The sequence below is a fragment of the Balaenoptera musculus genome, chromosome 12 (assembly GCF_009873245.2).
Source record: "Balaenoptera musculus isolate JJ_BM4_2016_0621 chromosome 12, mBalMus1.pri.v3, whole genome shotgun sequence".
Classification (NCBI taxonomy): domain Eukaryota; kingdom Metazoa; phylum Chordata; class Mammalia; order Artiodactyla; family Balaenopteridae; genus Balaenoptera; species Balaenoptera musculus.
The window spans coordinates 68799146-68823520 of record NC_045796.1 but is presented as its reverse complement, the minus strand read 5'-3'; the positions used below and the strand labels follow the sequence as shown (position 1 = coordinate 68823520).

Genomic DNA, 24375 nt, shown 5'->3' with positions numbered 1-24375 from the left:
TCCCATGGGTTATTTGAGAATTCCCAGATTTGCTCCAACCTAGGATGCAAACATCAAATAATTGCCCTTATTTTTTTTAATGTGCATATATTCTTTTATCCAGTATCTACTTTTACCCAGGACAATTCCTAAGAGATTGGAGAATATGCGATGATAGCACTGTATCAAATCTAGCATCATTTAAAAAGAAAACATAATTCTAACTTCCTAATAGGGGGAGTAGGCAGAAGCAGGAAAACAAAGGGAAAAGGAGTAAAAAGGCAAAAGCCATCCACGGGAAACACCATATATTGTAAACGATTCCACAACAAAACCAGAAGCTCGCTTTACATACCCTTTTCCCCTAAATCCTCGATCGGGAGAAGTCCACTCACCTGCCTTTCTTCGACATCTCCGGTACGTCTCTTTTTCTCCAGTGCACTCTGCTTTCAGTAGCCAAAGCCCATGGCCACCACAAAAGGAAAAGGCCAACTTTCATGTTCTGGAGAGCCAACATGCGTTTCCAAATCCAAACAGTTCTCTCAAGAAACAGCAAAAAAGGAAAAGGATGTTCTTTTTCTCTCTTAACACATTATTGTTCTGTTCATTATTAGAAAGATGTTTACTCATGCAAAAAAAAAAAAAATCAACCCACAGTCTGTAATCTGGAGGGCAGGAGAAAAAGCAATTTCCACTAAACCTATAAATCCTCCTACGTCAGACGTCAGGGATTTTCTGAACTGAGGTTGAAGTCCTGTGTCCCTGTCGGACAATTATTTTGGCTGGTCTAAATGAGTTCATCGTCAGACGTGGTGAATACGTTCGTAAAAGGTCTGTATTTTCTGTTCCAACAGAATAGAAGGAAGTAAAAACAAACCAAAGCAATTTCCAAAACAAATGCCTGAGGTGTTGCACTGCTTCTTATGCCCCAAAAATGAGCTCCTCCCTGGATCTATTTTAAGCTTTTCGCCATTATTATTTGCTTTAGCTGAGGGCTGGATTTGGATGGTTCCCCACCCTCACTCCTTCCTGTGGTTGAATCTGTGGAAACTCAGGGCTCTGCACCTGTGCCGTTATCTATCTGGCTGAGGTTGGGAGGGCTGGGGGAAGGAGGCTTTTTTTTTGGTCTTTGTTTTTTGCACAGTAAGAGTGAAATTCTCTTGTCAGTTGTACTATTCATATTGTGAGCCTCATCAGACTTTTCATGTTTGGAAAATATCAGTAATAAATTAACAATAGCGATTAAGTCTGAGTTATCTATTGTTAAAAACAAGACAGAGGCCCAAAATGGAGTTGCCTACGCTAAGCTCCACATCACCAAAAGGAGACAACTTCATTAGTTTTAGCTCTCCCAGAAATGGAATCTTAAACCAGTCAATGAGGTGTCACTTGATAAGCGCTAGTTAGCTAATCTGCCTGGTTGACGCCTGCTGTCCCCTAAAGGAAAGTAATCTTGCAATAACCAACCCGCTTTTTTACCTAGTGTTCCCACTCCCTTCTGCCTGTAACAGTCTTTTATTTTGTACAACTTCTTGGAGCTCCTTTCTATCTGCTAGACTGAATGCTGCCTGGTTCATGAATTGAAAAGTCAATAAGAGCTTCAAAATTTACTTATTTGAATTTTGTTTTTTTAACACTGTAGATAGTTTTTCTTTTCCTTTGATGCTTGATCAAAGACTCTGCTATAATCTACAGGCCAGAGTTTGTGTCTTCAACCAGGAAGGATAGTCACAGAGCCTCGTGGAAAAGGACAGCAACTTTCAGAGCATATTGGTAGATGGAGTCAGGATTTCTAGGATTCTTTATAGTTGAAAAGCAAAAAGTTTTCATCAAACTGCTAAACCAAGATCTAACAGAACAAGAATTCATTACACAGAATGGAACGAATTGATGGGGGAAATGTTATTGAAGTTATTTGGAATATTGTTGATTTGTTTTAATGTTCTACTTCCTGGATATGTAAGGAAGCCCTTTCTTCTTCTTCTTATGCTATCTGTAATTCACAATAATTACAATAATACAATACAATACAATACAATATTGTATTGTACAATAATACAATATTGTATTATTACAATACAATAATAATATTATTATTCACAATAATTTTGTAAATTCTGCTGTTGTAAACCAAAATGAGACACTTAAAAATGATATATGGGGCTTCCCTGGTGGCGCAGTGGTTGAGAATCTGCCTGCCAATGCAGGGGACACGGGTTCGAGCCCTGGTCTGGGAAGATCCCACATGCCGCGGAGCAACTAGGCCCGTGAGCCACAATTACTGAGCCTGCGCGTCTGGAGCCTGTACTCCGCAACAGGAGAGGCCGCGATAGTGAGAGGCCCGCGCACCGCGATGAAGAGTGGCCCCCGCTCGCCACAACTAGAGAAAGCCCTCGCACAGAAACGAACACCCAACATAGCAATCAATCAATCAATAAATGAATAAATAAATAAATAAATAAGCTTTAAAAAAAAAAAATTATAAAAAAATGATATATGAGTCTCACTGACACAATTCCCCTCCTCTGAATTCAGAAAGTCTTACACAATTTCCTTACTTCCCATGGCAATATAGTGGCATAGGTTCATTAACAATATGTCTTCCCGGGGAGCTCCCTGGTGGCCTAGTGGTTAGAATTACGGGCTTTCACTGCTGTTCCCCAGGTTCAGTCCCTGGTCAGGAAACTGAGATCCTGCAAGCCACACAGCACGGCCAAAAAAAAAAAGTATATATATATATGTGCAAACACACACACACACACACACACACACACGTGTATCTTCCCTTCACAGATATAGAGAACAAACGAGAGGTTACCGGTGGCGGGGAGAGGGGCAAAATGGGGGGGACTGGGAGGTACAAACTATTGGGTATAAGATAGGCTCAAGGATGTATTGTATAACATGGGGAATATAGCCGATATTTTGTAATAACTGTAAATGGAATATAACCTTTAAAATTGTATTAAAATTTTTTAATTCAAAATTAAAAAACAAAAAAACATTTAAAAAAAAAAAGACTATGTCTTCCTTTTTACCAGAATATAATTGGAAGAATCAATTATACAATCAAGGCCTTGCCTGGAATGGTGTAGTTGAGAATGATGTTCCGTTAACTAGGGGTGACAAGCCATTTTAAAGAACAAAGTTTGGCTGTACTTATGAAGCCAGTGGCTACAAAGTCCTCCCAAGAAAACTGGCCCGGGACTAGTTTATAGGATCCAGCATCACAGGTAGCAAGGAAGGTCACTTCCAGGCAGGCCTTTGGAGTAGTTTTTGAAACCTCAGGGAAAGAGAAATTCACCCAAATGTATAGGTACTGCAGGTACCTACCTTAAACCAGCCAGAAGAACCTAGAAGTGTTTAAGAATTAAATTGGCATGAGACAGATTAACAGGAAAAAAATCAAACAAAAGTTTAATAACATGTATACACGGGAGAGACCCAGGAAAACTGAGTTACTCACCAAAATGACTTAAACCCTCACCTTAAATACCATCTTCAGCTAAAGATGAAAGAGGATGTTGCAGGGAGCTCATTTGGGACCTCAGAGGGGAGGAAGGCAATTCACTTGGAGATGACAAAGCAAATGTTGGTAAACAAATGTTTGCTGGGTCCTATAGAGACAATGGGACACAGAGAGGAATTTTAACAAACAGATTTTGCTAGGACCCTTCCTGTCCATACACCTAATTCATACTACAGTGATCTATGGTGATGGCTCCCTTCCCGGAACAGGTCCTCTATCTTCATTCTTTTAGGCAGTTAGGGGGAAGGTCAAGAGTTCTTCCTGAGTCCTTCAGGCCTTGACGGTTTTCAGCTCAAAATAATCCACATGCCAAAGAGAGACATTTTGGGGTGGCAAGTTTTGCTCCCCTATTATAGCAAATAAAAGTTGCTTTTAAAAGTTCAATCCAAGATTCCTTATAATTTCCAGGCTGAAGTTAATTTGGAATCATTCAATACTCTATGACTCTAGCTTTTTGCAAAGCAGGCTGAAGGAGGCCTCTTTGGTGAATTAACACTCTTGACGCACCAGTTCAGTAATCAAGAATAATCTTGTGGATCAAGAATAATCTTTCTTTGAAATTATGTATGATCACAGGGGAAGGAAGACTGTCAGGAAAAGCTGTCAAACTTTGAAGTGGGCAAAAGAGATTACTGGGGGTCCTTTCAGCAGAAGGCTAAGCCTTGTCCAGTGGACCCTCCAGGGATTTTCTGATCCTCTAGGGATGTGGTTTGGATTATCTTTGTTTTTGTTTTGTTTTGTTTTGATGTGGAGAGTGGTAAATATGTTCTTTTTTTGTATTTTTTCTTTATTTTTTATACTGGAGTATATTTGATTTACAATGTTGTGTTAGTTTCAGGTGTACAGCAAAGTGACTTAGTTATACATATACATATATCTATTCTTTTTCATATTCTTTTCCCATATAAGTTATTACAGAGTATTGAGTAAGAGTTCCCTGTGCTATACAGTAGGTCCTTGTGGATTATCTATTTTATGTGTAGTAGTGTGTATATGTTAATCCCAAACTCCTAATTTATCCCTCCCCACCTTGCCTTTCCACTTTGGTAACCATAAGTTTGTTTTCTAAGTCTGTTAGTCTAATTTCTGTTTTGTAAATAAGTTCATTTACCATTTTTTTAGATTCCACATGTAAGTGATATCATATGATATTTGTCCTTCTCTGTCTGGCTTCACGTAGAATTCTCTAGGTCCATCCATGTTGCTGCAAATGGCATTATTTCATTCTTTTTTATGGCTGAGTGATATTCCATTGTATATATGTACCACATCTTCTTTATCCATTCATCTGTCGATGGGCATTTAGGTTGCTTCCACGTCTTGGCTATTGTAAATAGTGCTGCAATGAACATTGGGGTGCATGTATATTTTCGAAGTATGGTTTTCTCCGGATATATCCCCAGGAGTGGGATTACTAGATCATATAGTAGCCCTATTTTTAGTTTTTTAAGGAACCTCCATACTGTTCTCCATAGTGGCTGTACCAATTTACATTCCCACCAATAGTGTAAGAGGGTTGATTGTCTTTGACCAGGTTATTTTACAACTCTGTGAAAGGTAGATATTAACATGTAGAAAACTGATAGTAATGCATATCTTTCCTGTCCATAGCTATGCAAGTTATTCCTTTTGTCCACTAGAAAATATAAATCTCTGTAAATCAAATCCTCATTTGAACCAGTTATAACATCCTACTGGTCCCCTCACTAATTAATGAGTTAAACAAAATCTTTGACACATGTTCATTTTATAGTTATATGAGTCATGATTAAATCCTCTTATATAAATCAGCCTAAAGCACTTTAAATAAACACACGTTGGAAACAGTTCAACATACAGAAATAAAGGCAGAATATGTGATGTCTCCAGAGGTCAATATAAGCTAAGCATGATTAGATACTTAACTGATAGTGACTTGCTGATCTTAAGAACCAAAGCAGCAAAGAGGGAACATTCTGGAGTTGAGTACATTAAAAACCTCAGGCCACGAAGGCATTGAGGGAGATGGCTTTAGATGGCTTTTTTTTTTTTGGCCACACTGTGTGGCCTGCAGGATCTTAGTGCCCCAACTAGGGATCAAACCCATGCCCCCTGCAGTGGAAGCTTGGAGTCTTAACCACTGGACCGCCAGGCAAGTCCCTAAATGGCTTTTTGATACTCAGATTAGAAAATGTCTTTCTTTCTTATTTGGAGGCCCCTGGACTAGCTCCAGGGGCCAGGAGCCTGGACATAACCAAAGAGCAAATCCGGATGGCCTCACACATGCATTTCTTAACCTTTTCTCTGTAGCTTAGCAGAGAGCTGGCTCAGTAGGTCTGAGTTAGCTCTGTGGGAGAACAGGCTGATACCAGCTGCTGAGCCTTCCCAGCAAGGCCACTTCTTCCTCTACCAGGAAGTTCCCATGGCAGAGCCAGAGGGCAGGGGCCCTGTCTCAGAGCCATTTGGCCCTGGCCAGCCATGCCCACCCCAACTCAGGGGGATCATGAGAGCTCAGAAAGCTGTGTGCACTTTGCTACTTCCCTGCTTGTAAGTACTCTTAATAAAAAAAATTTTTTTCCCATTAACACCACATGACTCTGCTGCAGAGTATCTGTGCCCTCTCTGCAGGACATGGACATGGGAGGAGTTGTCAAGAGGACATGGACCTGGGAGAACCAGCTGGGGCCAACCCCCAGATTCAGGAAGGCAGAGGAGTTAGGAAGCAGGATCAAGCCTTACTGGAGATCCAGACTGACTTACCCAAGTATTGGATTTCCAGACCAATTTTAAAAATCACTGTGTTTTTTTGGTTTGTTTGTTTGTTTCTTTGGTTTTGTTTTGTTTTACCAAACCCTCCTTTCCCATTACTCAGTATACCAGTCTCCTCTTTTTCCCACTTCCCTTTTTATTCCTCAATCATCATGCCCTTCCCTACATCAACGTAAGGCAGCCAGGGTAGTAACTCCTTCCGCGGGGAAAGGACCAGGCAGCAGTTGGGGCTCGCCTACTTTCTCATTGCCTCTTCTAAGCTCTGCAAGTGTCCCCCTGGCTCCCGCCCTCAGAATCAGCCAACACTCCACGCCATAGGCACTCACTGACTGAGAGGGTCAGCTTCAGACACCACGCTCCCGACTGCTCCCGGACGATGACCCCAGGCCCACATCAACTGTTTTCGAGTTGCTCCCTCTAGAACATTCTCTAGCTACATGCCCACCAATAATTCTCTGGTTCTGAGTTCAGTGCCTAAATGTGGTTTCCCAGCATGGATTGAACTGGACCTTGCCAGGTAAGGAATTAGGCATGAGTGAAAGAACAAAGGAAAGGAATCTGTTGAAACAATGACCAGAAGAGTCCCTGATACAACAGTGTATTACTCACTGTATTGCCTAGCCTACAAATTAAGCTGCTGCTGTAATCAAGACATTTAGAGATCAACAAATAAGATAGAAAAGTAAAAGTTCAGAGGCAAATAGTCCAGGCTGATGGGGATATCTGCTCCATATGATGGTCTTTCTGTCTTGTTGCTTCTTCTTAGTGTGTGGTCCTTAGATGCATGGTTAAAATTGGGCTGCCATTAAGACTGTGGCCCAGGCCACCAGGAGAGGCAAAGAGAAGAAATGAAAGGCAAGCAATTTCGCGAGTGACACAAGAGCTGTACTCATCACTATTCACATTCTATTGGCAAGAACTTGGCCACGTAGCCACTCCTAGCTGTGAGGAGTCTGAGAAGTGCAGTCTCTAGCTGAGTCACCTTCTGTCTAGCTAAAAACTCTATCGCTATGGGAAAAAAGGAGAATAAACTGGGGGGAACACTCAGCAGTCTGCCAAACTCTCCAATTTTGCTTTCCATCTTAGGAATCAGGTAGCAGTGACTTGAATCGCAACTTCTATTCCAATAAACCCCTTTTGCTGGGGTTTACTGGGCCCCTTTCCTCCTTGGCCCACTTTATATGTAGAGCTAAACATTCCAGATCAGTCAGAGTATCCAGAATAAAGAGAGAGGGGACAAAATGTCAGTCAGACCATTAATCTGAAGCATGTTGAGAAGGCTGTGGTATTTATGGCCAGCATCCACCCCCGTTCTGCATCGCTATTTTAATTCAGGTCAGAGTCCTTGATCCCTAGGTCTTTTAAAGCCCATCTGTAATGTGCACTCTCTTTGTCATTTCCCTGTGGCCCCTTCCCTGTGGAACCACCAATCCCACTAAAAGCACTTAGATTATTTAATTCAAGTTATTTAATATAGCAATGACAATAGGCTATCTGGAGACTACCCACCATCTATACTGAAATTTGCATGATTGATGGGGTCTAAATTAACAAGAAGCTTCTAGTTACCTAGAGTTGACTTTTTTTAACAGTGTAAATCTTGTGATCTGAACATACCTTGTTGATATCCCTGACTAAGATTTTAATCATCAGTGAGGCATATCTGTTTTGCTCATCACTTAGAACACTGGCTGGTAAACAGTAGGTGCTCAATAAATATTTAGTAAATGAATAAATGAACCTATTAAATGCCCAATGCTTTTACTTCCTAAGGAAGATAATGTATAAATTTGTTTACATTTTTGTCTAAGTTTAATTTCAAAATATTCTAAAATATTATAAACAATTTCAGATCCTCATGTATTAATACATCTTGGGAAAATTTTTAGCAACAATGTTTGAAACAAAAATTATTTATGACTAGTATTGATTTAATTTTTTAAATACCATACCATAATTGCCCCAATTTTCTCACCTTGAAAGTTCATCCACATCCAAACCATCCTGTTTAGCTCTTCTCCTCCATAAAAAACCTCTCCTGATCACAGTAGCTCATTCTAAGCCCTTTTCACTGTGTACTGATAACACTTATTCTATACCTCTTAACTTTAGCATTTAATTTTCTGCTGCCTAAAATATTTGGCTACTTATTTCCCATATACTGTATGAGTTTTCTTTCTCTAAGGACATCTTTTAATCACAACATTACTCAGCACAAGACTTTGTATACTGTTGGCTGAAAATTTACATTTCTTTTTGATTCTTTTTCTTTTTCTTTTTTTTTTTGGCTGTTCTGCACAGCTTGCAGGGGAATCTTAGTCCCCCAACCAGGGACTGAACCCGGGCCATGGCAGTGAAAGCACCAAGTCCTAAACACTGGACTGCCAGGGAACTCCCCTCCTTTTTGATTCTTTATTTCTCATAATTATGGCCAAATAATAACTGTTTCATGAATGCTTAGACCATTTATCTGGTGATTCTCTGAACAATCCCTCAAACACTTGGCCAAGATCCTTGGACTGTTGGGCCCCCTGGTCTCCTTCCTGTGAGGCAACCACTACTTCCTGCTTTGGCAAGCTCTTTCCACCAGGAGCCACAAGAGGCTTTTAAAATGTGGTTTTTGGTTTAAATTCATTAGAAGTTATGAATATAAACTAGCAATGAAAAATCAGTAAGAAAAAACACATGTATAATCCCCCAACCTTGAAAAAGAGAACAGGGACTTCCCTGGTGGTGCAGTGGTTAAGAATCCGCCTGCCAATGCAGGAGACACGGGTTCGAGCCCTGGTCCGGGAGGATCCCACATGCCGCGGAGCAACTAAGCCTGCGCTCCACAACTACTGAGCCCACAAGCCACGACTCCTGAAGCCTGCACTCCTAGAGCCCGTGCTCTGCAACGAGAAGCCACCACAATGAGAAGCCCGCACACCACAGTGAAGAGTAGCCCCCGCTCTCCACAACTAGAGAAAGCCCGCACACAGCAACGAAGACCCAACACAGCCAAAAATAAATAAAATAAATTTATAAAAAAAAGAAAAAGAGAACAAAGTAAGACAGCACTAAAGATTTCTGTTTTTTAAAACTACCATAGTTTGCTATGTTAGATAACTTGAATTTTTCCCTCCATCAGGCTAGAACTACAAATGAAAAGAGCACTTATGAAGTACACAGTATTTTCAGCACAGTCATGGACATATTGGGTGACCTTGTACATGTTTTGACTTACTGTACTGCAATCTCTCACTTAGAGATAACCCCTCTAAGTTATAGATCCATCTAGGACTAGGAATAAATAACAAGTATCTCTAAAGCACTGGGTTAATGAAAAGGATAATATCACAGAAATAATATGCAACAACATCCTCAGCAAGTGACCCACAGAAAACCAATAGATAGTTTAAGATAAAAAAATAGTCCAAAGTAGTTGCTCTCAACCACTATTTCAGCCCACCCAGTGGGTGGCCTTGGGAAAAGTGAAGGGAGCTCATTAATCCATATACGTATGGTATCTGCAAAAAATAAAGGCTTGACCAAAGCAGGTTTAAACAGAAATGTATTATCTCACAAAACAAGAAGTCTAGGTGACAGGGTTGTTGCATTTAGTGGTGTCACCAAAAACCTGGGTTATTTCCTTCCCTCCTTCTTTTTCCTCTGGCCATCTTACCCACCCTTACAATATGGCTGCCAATAGCAACAAGTTTCCTCATTCATATCCAGTGGGAGAGAAAGAGGGAAAACTTTTTCCCAGGTCATAAAAGATAAGCCCTACACTTCAGTCTGACTGGGCCAAGTAAAGCCCTAAGTCCATCCCTGGACCAGTTACATTTATCAGGTTAAAACATGCTTTGATTGGCTTAGACTAATCAGGACCCTCTTCTGGACTGGAAATGGGACAGATGCTTGAACAACCCCCAGGTTCTGATTCAGGAAGAAAGAAAACAGGGTGAATGCTGGCTCTGCCACCAATGGTGCCCACAGGTGTGAAGCATCCGGAGACTGAACACATTATGTGCCTTTGTTGCTGTTTCCAAATGCCCTAGTGGCTCCTGTGATTTAAAAAATACAGACCCATTCTGGAAGTGTTTGGGAAGTGCAGCTGAATGCATAATGGCCTTTAGCCATGTCTTTTCTCTACAAAGAGGTATTAAAATTATGACTATAATCATCTGATTAGAAAGGAAGGCAGGCTCTGTGTGTTGTTAACCTTTGAATTATATTGCAGTTCCTGTGGGAGAGTCACTGCAGCCCTGTCGCCCTCTACTGGAATCATAGCAAAATTGTTGAACTTTTTATTTGTTTCCAAGTCTGTTTTTAACCGAAATGCATAGGCTTCTAGGTTCAAGTCTAACTTCGCAAAAAGTTGCCTAGTTTCTTGTTGATGGACTTTGATATGCTTGTCATGGCTCCAGGGGAATCATTGTAGAGAAAAGAGGAAATACTGTGAGATCAATCCAGGTCTAAAGCCACAGAAACCATGAGGAACCCCTTAGGGGGTCTGCTGGGATGGAAGAGGGGATGTAAATGTGGGGTTCCCTCAGCAGCATTACATGGTCTGAGGGCTGAATGTAAAACACAAGGACTTTTTTTGTTGTCTCCAAAGCAACCCAACTACTGAATAATTGTAGTTTGCAATTGAATGGTCCTTTGGCATTTACGAAACATTTTTACATGATTCATTTGGTCCCAAGAATGAGCTCTGGAAGCAGGCATAGCAGGTTACTACCTCCACTTCATCAGTGAGGAACCTGAGGCCCCAAGACATTAAGTTATTTTCCCCAGGACACGTGGTTAATAAATAGGAAAATCTGTGCTTTCAATCCCAGGGCCTGTGCTTTTCCATTGACTCTATACCCTCTTCTCCCTTCCTGGCTGCTCTGTAAAGTGATTTTATTATCTTACTTAACATGTTTCCCAAGGCATTTTGATGGCAACTCAGATCTTTTTAAATTTCATTTAGTTATTTATTTTTTATACAGCAGGTTCTTATTAGTTACCTATTTTATACGTATTAGTGTATAGATGTCAATCCCAATCTCCCAATTCATCCCACCACCATCACCACCACACCCCTCACCCTGCTTTCCCCCTTTGGTGTCCATACGTTTGTTCTCCACATCTGTGTCTCTATTTCTGCCTTGCAAACTGGTTCATCTGTACCATTTTTCTAGATTCCACATATGTGTGTTAATATACGATATTTGTTTTCCCCTTTCTGACTTACTTCACTCTGTATGACAGTCTCTAGGTCCATCCATGTCTCTACAAATGACCCAATTTGATTGCTTTTTATGGCTGAGCAATATTCCATTGTATATATGTACCACATCTTCTTTATCCATTCGTCTGTTGATGGGCATTTAGGTTGCTTCCATGACCTGGCTATTGTAAATAGAGCTGCAATGAACATTGGGGTGCATGTGTCTTTTTGAATTATAGTTTTCTCTGGGTGTATGTCCAGTAGTGGGATTGCTGGGTCATATGGCAATTCTATTTTTAGTTTTTTAAGGACCCTCCATAGTGTTCTCTATAGTGGCTGTATCAATTTACTTTCCCACCAACAGTGCAAGAGGGTTCCCACAACTCAGATCTTTTAGTTAATTAGTTCCAGATTACTTCCTGCTAATTAGAGGAACTGATTCATTTGAATGAAACAGAGGGTTTTGGTGATGGTAAGAATGAATTCTTTGAATGAAAAGTCACATTTGGAACTATTCAACTCTTGAAGAAAAGAATGTAATTTAATTGTATGACAAAATAAACAAGAGGCTTAAACTGAACTCATGGGTAAATGTACAGCAGAAAAGGACAGCTGGGCAATTTAATATATGACTATTCTAGGGGTGGAAAAAATTTCCCTTCTTCCATTCTATGCTCTTTGGCTGGTCTAATAAGTAAATTGACATAAGACAGATTAACAAGAGAAAACCAAATTTAATTTTGACAGGAGTCCCACAAAAATTTGAGACCTAAATGTAAGTTGGGCAACTGAGGCTTATATGCCGTCCTGAGTCAAGGATTGGGATAGGGGCCCGGGGTCTTCAAAGGGGAGGAGGGTAATTCACAAGAAGATAAGAAGAGGAGGTGTTTGATGATTAGATGTTCACCCTGCCATGAAGATAGGTCATTCAGATAAAACATTATCTCTGGTAGTATCTCTCTTTCAGGACCAGGCCCGTTATCTAAATTCTTTTAGGCAGTTAAGGGAAAGGTAAAAGTTTTCCCTGAGTCTGCTGGGTCTTGATTGCCTTCAGCTCAAAATAATCCACGTGTCAAATTGACCTATTTGGGGGTGACCTATTCTGCTCCCCCTCACTATTTAACTTTTTTCAGCATGTCACTACCTTCTTTTTTTCCATTTTTTTTTTTTCGGTCATGCAGCATGTGGGATCTTAGTTCCCTGACCAGGGGTCAAACCCGTGCCCCCTGCAGGGGAAGCGAGGAGTCTTAACCACTGGACCACCAGGGAAGTCCCAGCATGTCACTATCTTGGCTCACAGATTAACTTTGGTTGCATATAATTTCTTAAAATAAGTTAACATAAATTCCATTTTTTCTTTGAATCTGTTGAAAACATTTTTTAAATAGCAAGCTTCAGACTGGATTCATTTGTTGCCATGTTTCCAGATGATTTGGTTCTTTGCTTTAAGGAGAGAGAAACCACTGGAGATCTTTAAGAGGCAGTGACACAAAGGATTTTTGTAGATTTGTGTCCCCCTCTGAGGCTTAGGGTTAGGGTTTCTCTGGGGGCTTCTGCAATCACCCTGCCACCCCACCGGGAGAACACCCAGGACAGCTCAGATGTGAACACCGCAGGTGTGTGGAGGATTGCAGCCCTTGACCGTTGGTGGCCCAAGTGCACAGAATCATGACTCTTCCAGCTGGCATAGGTGTTGGGGCTCCCCCAGGTTAACCTACCTCATTTACCACCAGAAAACGGGTCTAGATGGGTTATTTGGTTTTAGTTGCTTTTTCCAAGTGGCTATAAAGTCAAAGGAGGTTCTTGTTTCATTGGTTCCATTTAGTTACAACTAGGATTTCCTGTTTTTAGCCAGTGCTGGAGATAGAGCCGGCCAATCCCTGGTGATTGTGGGATTGGAGCCGTGACTCCTGCTTCTAATTGTTCTGTAGAAAATGCAAAAGAGAGCAATGCCGGTGGCTTTCTCGGTTGATTCTTCTTGAAGTGTATAGTCAGTCGTTTCAGGAGTTGCTGAATGAAGTTTCATCTAACTTTAGAATTTCCACAGTTCACGCTCTGAAACCTCATTGTTAGGAACATATAATTTTTAGACATGGTTCGTTTGCTTAAAAACCACGTTTTACTTTCAGGTCCATTTACAGGCGTTAATTGGTTGTCCCTAGTAATTTTTTTTAAATTGAAGTATAGTTGATTTGCAATGTTTCAGGTGTACAGCAAAGTGATTCAGTTATACATATATATATATATGTGTGAATATATATGTATAACTTTTTCAGATTCTTTTCCATTATAGGTTATTACAAGATATTGAATATAGTTCCCTGTGCTATACAGTAGGTCCTTGTTGTTTACCTATTTTATATGTAGTAGTGTGTATCTGTTAATCCCAAATTCCTAATTTATCCCTTCCCCCTGCCACCTAGTAATTTTTAAATGGAAAAGAAAAAGGAAAGCTGGGCTGCCCGTCCCCACCTGTCCGCACCCAGTCTTGCAAACTGCTTCCCCAACTCGGTTATTCACGACCTCTCAGACAGGAGGAGGTGGACCCTGAGGTGCCTTAGGATTCTATAAGAAGCAAGGCCAAACCGTCCAGGCACTGAGGACGGAGACATGGAGTAAATGACCAAATGGCCTTGGGTGTGGAGAGGCTCTCTTCTTAGCAGTCAACGCCATGGGGCATTTCCCATGGGACATGTCCCAGTGGGACACCACGCTGCGTGTCCTGAGAGAGGCAGCCACATGTAGGAGCTCATGGGATTTTGTTCCAGCTGGTTAGAGGTTTTGATTGTTTGGCAAATACAAAGTTTACACCAAGAATATGGCTGACTCAACCGTCTCGCTGCAAACCCCCAGGAAGACCAAAAAGGGAAATCATTAAGATTTTAGGCAAACTTTCAGCTTCCTTCTGTTACATCTAGTAGATAACATGCCAAAGAATTCGAATATAGCAACCCTCCCACGAGGAAAGAAAGGCTGTGGATGAAGACATTTACTGTACAGTGGGCGGCTAGGAGGAGGTATGATGACAAGTGCTTAGAAAGGCAGATGGCACAATAGGAACAGCTCAGATTTGAGCCAGTTCGACCTGGGTTCAAATCCCAGTGCTGCCACGTATACCTGGGTGGCTTCTGGGTGTAAACCTGCCCAGGCTTCAAGTTCTTCATCTGTAAAATGGAAAGACATCAACTGCACTTACTTCTTAGGGAGGTAAATGAGTTAATAAACAAAAAGTGTGCAACATGTAAAATGTTCCACTGTAGTCTCTCAAGGGAAAACTGTGAAGTTGTGACAGATACCACCACCATCTTGCCCTTAGAGCTTTAAGCTAACATTCTCTCATTTGCTTCTCACACCAACCCTAGGAGGTCGGCTAGGTAGGAATTAGTGCCTCCGCTTTACACCTAAGGAAACTAAGAGCCCAGGGATGTTCTCCACCGTAAAATGGAACAATTAAGAGCCCATCAGGATTGCCTCATCTCTAAATTGTAGACATGCCTTTTCAAACCAAGCCTATTTTCTTCATTTGATTGCAACTGATAGATAACAACTTTTTTAAACTGCATGAATTTTGCTTCATCCTACCAACTTCTACAAATTCTTCACTCACCCTTGTGTCCACCCAAAGCAAAGTTCAAGTGTATGTTCGCCACCTCTGAGCTTTAGTCCAGGAATTTCTTTTCTTTTTTTTTTAACATCTTCATTGGAGTATAATTGCTTTACAATGGTGTGTTAGTTTCTGCTTTATAACAAAGTGAATCAGCTATACGTATCCATATATCCCCATATCTCCTCCCTCTTGTGTCTCCCTCCCACCCTCCCTATCCCACCCCTCTAGGTGGTCACAAAGCACCGAGCTGATCTCCCTGTGCTATGCGGCTGCTTCCCACTAGCTATCTATTTTACATTTGGTAGTGTATATATGTCCATGCCACTCTCTCACTTCGTCCCAGCTTACCCTTTCCCTTCCCTGTGTCCTCAAGTCCGTTCTCTACATCTGTGTATTTATTCCTGTCCTGCCCCTACGTTCTTCAGAACCATCTTTTTTTTTTAGATTTCATATATATGTGTTAGCATACGGTATTTGTTTTTCTCTTTCTGACTTACTTCCCTCTGTATGACAGACTCTAGGTCCATCCACCTCACTACAAATAATTCAATTTCATTTCTTTTTATGGCTGAGTAATATTCCATTGTATATATGTGCCACATCTTCTTTATCCGTTCATCTGTTGATGTAGTCCAGGGACTTCTTTTTTTTTTTTTTAATAAATTTATTTATTTTATTTATTTATTTTTGGCTGCACTGGGTCTTTGTTGCTGTGCACGGGCTTTCTCTAGTTGCGGCGAGCGGGGGCTACTCTTCGTTGCGGTGCGTGGGCTTCTCATTGCAGTGGCTTCTCTTGTTGCAGAGCACAGGCTCTAGGCCCACGGGCTTCAGTAGTTGTGGCACGTGGGCTCAGTAGTTGTGGCTCGTGGGCTCTAGAGCACAGGCTCAGTAGTTGTGGCACACGGGCTTAGTTGCTCCGCGGCATGTGGGATCTTCCCAGACCAGGGCTCGAACCCATGTCCCCTGCATTGAGGTGGATTCTTAACCACTGTGCTACCAGGGAAGCCCCCAAGGACTTCTTGATGAGCATGCCTCTGTGCTGCTAAGTCAGGCACACACTCAGGCACACACCTGCACACCTGCCAGTTTCTTTGTTTATGAGTTATAAAGTCATTATTTGTTTATTTAACTGCTTTATTTTAATTATTATAAGAGGTTTTACTTCTCCAAACTGGAAACAATCCAAATATCTATCACAGGAGAATGGATAAAGAAATCACAATTTATTCAAACAATGGGCTACTTCTCAGCAGCAAACAGGAATGAACTACAGATACATGTAAATACATGAATTCATCTCAAAAATGTTATGTAGAGTGAAAAAACTCAGACATAAAAGGGTGCCTACCTTATACTACCATTTATATGCGGTTTTAGAAATGACAGAACAAATCTAATGGTGATAGAACATTGGTTGTCAGGTCATGGGGAGGTGAACATGAAGACTGACTGGAAATGGGATACAAGGAGGCTTTATGAGGTGTCAGAAATGGTCTATCTTTTGATAGGAAGGTGGGTTAAAGGGTATATACATTAAAATTCATTGCACGGTACACTTAAGGTCTGTGCATTTTACTGCACGTAAATCATGTCCAATAAAAACTGTCAGCTGTAGGTTATGTAATAATTGTTTATTAAAAGGTAGTTTTCCAGAAATACAGATATGACTAGACATGCCAACTATTTATATGCCCATATTCATGCGGACTATTGACTAACATTCAATAGACAAGAGCAGGATAATTTGGTAGAAAACAACAGATACCTTTGTTCTTGGACAGTACGACCTTAAGGTAAGCAGTAACTTGAATCAAATGGTCCAGACTACTAACTTGTTTAGTGACACATTGTTATTCACAATGTTGTTTTTAAATGTAGTCTTTTTTCTTTTTTAAGAAATAAACTCCAGAGCAATAAACTCCAGCTACTTATCTCACTCTGGTATTCTTCTTATTTTCAATACATGTCTATCATATTTGCCTACTGACTCGATTTCTTAAAAATATTCAAACTCAGAAGAACCTCTCCTCTCCTCTGTGATCACATTTACATCCCTTCAGCCAGCAGGACATCTCAAAACAATGTACTATTGTTGACGACGAGGATGGGGGTAACTCTGGGCAAACCCTCCACCACTCCTGGGAAGACAACTAAGACAGTGAATCACCATGGAGGCCGTGTCCTGCCCTCTTGAATCTGGTGATCAATCTCCCTTTAGAGTGTGGGCAGGACAGGGGGCAGCCGGTGGAACTGGGGGCTTTGGGACTCCGCAGTCTACCCCAAGGAGAATTGCCCAGATTTACCGACCCCATTGCTTGCCCCCCAAATCGGCAGAGCTGGAGGGAAAGGGAGAAACCCTACCCTCTCCCAAAATAAACAGTGGTGGGGACTCACTGCCCAGGTCCTATTTCCAGGCACAGAAACATTCCAAGTCTCTCTGAGCTCAGCTGTAACAGAAGCTCCTGGCATGACCACAATGCTTTAGAAAGCCTCATTTCTCTCCGCTTCACACTTGAGGTAGAACAGGAAGGGAGGGACAGGCAGGGAGGGAGAAGGCAAAGGCTAAATATTTTGTTCTCAGATATGAGCTTCCCCACAATTCTCAGCTGGTGCTGAATGGAAACCGGTGGGTGTGCTCTTGCCTAGTATGGCAGGAACTGCTCTTTCCTACACTCTATGCTTTCCCTTTCTTCCAGACTTCCCTGTTGTGGGCTAGGTATACGTCTATTCAGAATAAGTACATTTCCCAGCGTTCTTTGCAGGTGGGTGTGACCAAGGGACCAAGTTCTGGCCAATGGGAAGTGTGTGGCAGCCTCTTGGAACTTTCCTTGAAAGAGAGCCAGCATGCCCTTTTTCTCCTTTATCCCCTTAAGCGTCCTGCTTCTCCAGTGGCAGAAATGTTGGCTAAAGCTCTTGCCACCATCTTAGATTGTGAGGTCAAGGGCCACACTCTAGGGCCACACGCCGTGAGCTGGGAAGAGCCTGGGTTTTCAGTCCCTGAGGACTGCATGGAGGAGGGCTGCTATACCACGCTGGGCTGCCACTTCCAGACTTCTTTCTTCTTAAGCCCATGTTCTGTCGCTCGCAGCTGAGTCTAATTGAAACTGAGGCAGGTGACATTCAGCAAGTCACTGAAAGCAAATGCATCAACCTGGATGGTATTCAGTGACATCAGGCACAAATTTTTTCAAAGGACTTCTCCTGAGGCCAGAAATATACTCTACGATGCTCAGTGAAAAGCATGATTCAGTGAAGAATCCTGAGAGGTGGGCCATCTTATTCCAACTTCAGAGAGAACCTGTGCAGTACCGAAGTCTGGGTGTTCACAGGTGTCCCAGTGGGTCAGAGGGCTGAGAGGATGAAGTCTGTAGCCAAAGTGACAAGTCTCAACCCAGGTCACGTGCTGTCACCAACTTCATGTAATTTGATGCATATTAACTAATTTGAATTCTATAACCGGCAGAAGGGGATATCTGGGCAGGCACTTTTCCTTTAAAAACTAGCTGTCTGACATGATGCCTGTTACTCAACCTCTCTGGGTCTGGCTTTTTATCTGCAAAATGAAGGGCGAGACACCCCCCTAGAAAGGTGGTCCCCAAAAGCTCCGGCTGGTCCATGACGAAGTTTTCATCTGTCCTTATGATGAAAACGTCAGGGTAAAGAGCAAACTAGAAGGATTTTATATTCTGAGATCAGGTCTTCCTACATTTTCAGTGTGAAAATTTTTGTTGTTGGTTTAGAAATGATTGCAATTATAGATGGAAGTGTATTTGGGTTATAGGGTGGTTTTAAATGTTTTCATCTAGCAAAGTTAAAAGTTGGCAACGCTCTTCCTCCCCTTCTTCCCTCTCCTTTCCTTCTCTTCCTTCTTCCTCCTCCTCAGCCCCTTCCTTCTCCTCTCCTTTGTCTACTTCTTATTTTTCTGGGCCCAGCACTGGGCTGAGTACTTCAGACACTTTAACTCAGTCCTCACATCCATCCTAAGAGGCCAGAATTATCACCTTCTTTTTTTTCAGATGGAGAAACTAAGACTCAGAGAGAGTAAGTAGATTACTCAAGGTCACACAGCTGGCAAAATGCATTTACTTAATCTCTAGTTTCCTGCCTGCATATTGAACAGGAATAAGATATTGCAAAAGCTAAGAGTAAACGACATGACGTAAGTAAAACATCTTTTTTTTCTAATTGCAAAGCTATAAAGCAATATCTTTGAAACAATTTCTCTACAAACATGAGAGTTTAAAATTTTTTCTGTAAAAAACATACATGGGGGCTTCCCTGGTGGCGCAGTGGTTGAGAATCTGCCTGCTAATGCAGGGGACACGGGTTCGAGCCCTGGTCTGGGAAGATCCCACATGCCGCGGACCAACTAGGCCCGTGAGCCACAACTACTGAGCCTGCGCATCTGGAGCCTGTGCTCCGCAACAAGAGAGGCCGCGATAGTGAGAGGCCCGCGCACCGCGATGAAGAGTAGCCCCCGCTTGCCACAACTAGAGAAAGCCCTCGCACAGAAACGAAGACCCAACATAGCCAAAAATAAATAAATAAATAAATAAATAAATAAATAAATAAAATGAGTTACAGAAATAAGATGCCTTATTGGAGATAATCTTAAATCCCCTTGCCTTTAAAAAATATATATATAAAAAAACAAACAAACAAACAAACAAACAAACAAACAAACAAAAATATATATATATATATACATGTGTCCTTATGTGTAAACAGTGTAACTGTGAAGAATATCTTAGTTTGAGGAAGTTTATTGTTACATTTTTGCAATAGGTGAGGCACAACTGTCTCCTGCTTCTCCAACATCTCAATTAAAAAAAGAAAATAATCAAGGAAAACAGTGAAATTAAAATTAAACAAATGCAAAAGCCTAAGGTTTTTGGAGAGAAAAATGACCATAATCTATGTGTAGCACAGCATCTAGAGCATAGTGGGTACTTACAAACAGTAGCTTTCGTGTCGTTTCAGCAGCACATACTGTATACTAAAATCAGAACAATACAGAGGAGATTAGCATGGCCCCTGCTCAAGGATGACAAGCAAATTTGTGAACCGTTCATATTTTTTATGTATAACAAAATCACTTTGCTATATAGCAGAAACTAACACAACATTGTAAATCAACTATACTTCAATTGAAGAAAAAAAAGAACAACAACAAAAAAAACAGTAGCTTTCATTAATTCCTTCTGTCAGTACTTACTGAGCATCTAACATGTGCCAAACACTGTTATATACCCTGAGATACAGCAGCTAAGAAAATAGACAAAAACCCTGCCCACTGGAGCTGACGTTCTAGGGCTTGTTACCTCTGTGATTACATCCTCTGCTACAGCTTTCACCCACGTGCACTCTCTCTGCTCCCAGGAGGAAGGAGAGAGGTTCGTGGCCACGCTGCACTCTGCAGCCCTTCCAATGCCACGGCAGCGCAGACACGGGGGAGAAGAGGTGCTCTCTGGGGGAAAAGGAAAGGTGACAGGAGGAGGACCTGGATAAAGGCTGGAGGCTAGAAGAGTCTGGCAACCGGAGGACCAGGACCTGGGGTTGGAATCTTCCTCCCAGCAGTTTGGGCAAATCTGATGTCAGAGCAGAAAAACCAAAGCTCTGCGGGTGGCGGTGCTTGCCTGTCCCTCCCACCTCCGGCCTCCATTCCACCCATGCCAGGAGGCCAGGTACCTCCTGGACTGATGGGAGGAATGTTGATAGGAGAAGATGGAAACTTCCCTTGGGCCCTTTGTGTCTTGGACCCCAGAGCTTTATAGGAGGAAAACGTAAAAAGTGAAAAGGTTTTGGGGCCAGAAGTCCCAGTTCCATTTCTGGCCTGTAACTTGCCATCTTTACCTCTTACCGCCTCTAAACCCTACTTCACTGGATTCTTGGAAGGATTAAAGGACCGGGTTCCTGTAAAAGCACCTGCTCATAGTAGGTTAAGTATCCCTGTTGGGCTGGTTTGTTTGCCCAAGATCAGGATGAACAGATCACTGGGAAGAGGAAGGGTGGGCTTCTTTTCCTCAGTGCCCTCCCCTGCTTTCTGGCTGGGTCCACAGCCCGGTCGCCACACACTCTGCTCATTCCTGCTCTCCTATCTCCCAGGGTCCTCCCCCAGAGCAGAGCCTGAAGCACCCCCAGAGAGCCCCTTGTCTCCCAGGGAACCCAGTTTGCAAACTATGCAAAACTCTCCCAGAGAAATTTATTTCAGACTTTAGTACCAGCCTTTTAAAAAGAGTTAGTGTTATTAACAACAACAACCAAAAAAAGAGTTGTGAGTACAAGAAAACCAGGAACTCTGGGGATGGGGCTCAGGCACTGAGATTTTTTCCAACAGCTCCCCAGGTGACTAAACCAGGGCTGGGAAGCATGGATTAAGGAGAATAATCACAACATAGAGGAAGTGCGTCAGTGCACAAATGCATAAGATGCTTTGGAAACACAGTTGAGTTAAAAATAAATTAAGCCTGGGCAAGGGAGAGGATGTCAGGAAAAGTCACAAAGGGGAGGTGACATCTGAGCTCAACTTTAAATAATGAGGGAAGGTGGTCTCTAGGGCCCCCCTAGTTGAGATATGGTCTGCAGACCAGCAGCGTTGAGCTCTCCGGGACGCTTGTTAGAAACGCATAATCCTAGGTCCCCTCCCAAACCTACTGAATGAGAATCTGCATTTTAACAAGGTCTACAGGGACTTCCCTGGTGGTCCAGGGCGTAAGATTCCGCGCTCCCAACGCAGGGCGCCCAGGTTCGATCCCTGGTCGGAGAACTAGATCCTGCATGCATGCCACAACTAAGAGTCTGCATGCCGTAACTAAAGATCCCATGGGCCACAACTGAGACCTGGCACAGCCAAAATAAATTAATTTTAAAAGTTTTAAAAATAAATAAGTTTATTAACAAGGTCTCCAGGTTACTAATAGGCACGTTAAAGTGTGAGATGCCTTGGGCAAAATGGACAAGGTGAAGTGCATTTGCCATCATAAACCTGGCCAGTTTACATTCATCAATGGTTTCCTACACCTTAGGTTGGTTTTTCTATTTATCTTTTAAACCCCAAACCTAATGTTCTCAAGGGTTGACCCAAATGCCATTCCATGATGACATCTGCAGGTCTGAAGGTGAGGACTGAGTGTTTTAGTCAATCCGCTAGTGGGGAAGGTATTTATACTACAGGTGTGGACACTCTCCGCTGGCTCTGGAGGTTGGACAGGCTGGGATGTAGGGCCCTTCTGGCACCAGATTGAGCTCTCAGTGCAGATAGGCCAGTGTACTCGCCCTCAGACACATGTCGGGCACACAGCCTTCCTTGTGGGTACCATTTTAACTTGTGTCACATTTCTTAGGGATTGGTGGGGAGTTGGGGGTGGGTAGGCCCCTCTGAATGGCTGCACGTCCCACAGGCCAGCTTCCAGCCTCAAGGAGCCAACCCCGTGTCCTAGTTTAATTCCAGGTTCCATCTGGGTGCAGGGATAACTCCAGGCCGACATGTTTCAGCACAACCTAGGCCAATTTGGGTTTTATTTTCAGCCCCTTCTCTGTCCATCTAAGTAAGGAAATAAATCACTTTTCCCTGAAAATACCGTGAGAAATGAATTGTTTCATGCAAAGTCCACCTACCTGATGTGTTCACACAGTTATGGAAGGCAGCACACTTCCGTGGGTGTGTACTAGGGGAAATCCTTCCACCCTTGGCAGGATTTACGTGAGAACGGAATTAGGAACCCTACATCCCGCTCTCACCGCGGCGCCAGGCACAGAGAAGGCACTCGATATGCCATCCTTTACACAACGCAGCTGCTCACACTGTGCGGCATGCGAGATCCTAGTTCCCCAGCCAGAGTTCGAACCCTCGCCCCATGCAGTAGCAGCTCAGAGCGTTAACCACTGGACCGCCAGGGAAGTCCCAGTGCAGTTGCTTTAATGTCTGTCCTCCCATCTTCTGTGGTGGCTGAGGCAGGTGCCATGCTCCCACCCGGCAGTGCCCACCCCACATGTATGGGGACAGAGGACGGCACGAGTCCTCGAGACTGCTGCTTCCCAAGCTCTGTCCACAGACCTGGTAGCTGGGTTATAGACACTGTTCTTGGACCACGCCCCCCAGTTCCAATTGAAGAGTTTGGGGAACGCACCACTGAGACCACAACCTTCATCAACACTAGGTATGCCATAGTGTTATTTTTAAGTCCTCCAAGTAAACAAGAGTCTAAAATTGTCTTCCATGGTATTACTACTTTTTTTGGCTGCTCCACGTAGCTTATGGGATCTTAGCTCCCTGACCAGGGATGGAACCCACACCTCCTGCATTGGAAGCACGGAGTCTTAACCAACCACTGGACCACCAGGGAAGTCCGGTTTTCCATTGTAAATAGCAGTTCTCCGAACATTTTTCCTTCTACCTACATAAACCTCTTATACTGGAGAGAACGGTCCCTCTTCTTTGCCACGGAAGGCCATCTACCTGCATGATTTATCCCACCTAGCCTCTGGACTCCATCTTGCCAGATCTGTTCATAGCCCTTACCCTTCTCAACTTCTGTGGTTATTATTTGCCCCCAGCCCTACCCTCCTCCACTTGAGAATATGCCTTCTTCCTGCATCTGTGACATACTCTTCTGCTTCTCCTTCCGTTTCTCTGATCAACCCTTTTCTTCCCACCTAAATAAATACTCCCAAGCTCTTGTTTGCAGGCCTCCTCTCTTCCGCTTCTCTCCTTAGGAGTTTCGCCCACCTTGATAGCTTCATTCATTGAGCACATCGGGGAGGGTAGTCCCAAATCTCTACCTCCCTCCAGCCGCAGACCAGTGTTTATAACTTTTTACTTGACATCTCCACTTGCTTGCCAGACCAAACTCCTCACCTTCCACTGGAATAGCTCCTTCGCCTGGCTTCCTGGTCTCTGTCAATGTCAGCACACAGGCGGAGGTTCTCAAACATCACTGAGCTTAACATTATTATCATTATTTTCCTGCCTCATCGGTTCCCTGAAACTCAGCAGCTTTCCATTTTCCAAATTCATGCTCTCCCTTCTGCTGAGGTTTACAAAAAGATTGAACCAAATCAAAGTGGTTTCAAAGAGTTCTGTCTAAACTTACTCACAGCCCAGAACGCTGATTATCTTTGACATACATGGCCCAGACCAGACCCGTCCAGTTTCTTCCCCAGGTTTACTCTAAGTGGGATGAACCTGGAAGGACCCTTGACACCACAGTCACGGAACTAGAAGGATGAGAACCCAAGACTTTTGTGCATTTGGCGGAGTGTCTGCTCACTGCCCCTAAACACACCCAAGCTTTCCTTCTCCATGTTAATATTCCC

The 24375-nt window shown here is 42.8% G+C and overlaps 1 protein-coding gene and 1 non-coding gene across 2 annotated transcripts in view; one reads left to right on the top strand and one right to left on the bottom strand.

Moving 5' to 3' along the window:
- GABRR1 (gamma-aminobutyric acid type A receptor subunit rho1) overlaps nucleotides 1–496 on the bottom strand; it is a 33386-nt gene extending 32890 nt beyond the window's left edge. Inside the window, exon 1 of the mRNA XM_036871797.1 lies at nucleotides 375–496. Coding sequence (XP_036727692.1) covers nucleotides 375–496 — 122 coding nt within the window. The remainder of the gene's footprint in view (nucleotides 1–374) is intronic.
- Nucleotides 497–20032: 19536 nt separating this feature from the next.
- LOC118905562 lies at nucleotides 20033–20139 on the top strand. The gene has a single exon (XR_005022267.1). It is a non-coding gene; the product is annotated as a U6 spliceosomal RNA (small nuclear RNA).
- Nucleotides 20140–24375: the final 4236 nt, after the last annotated feature.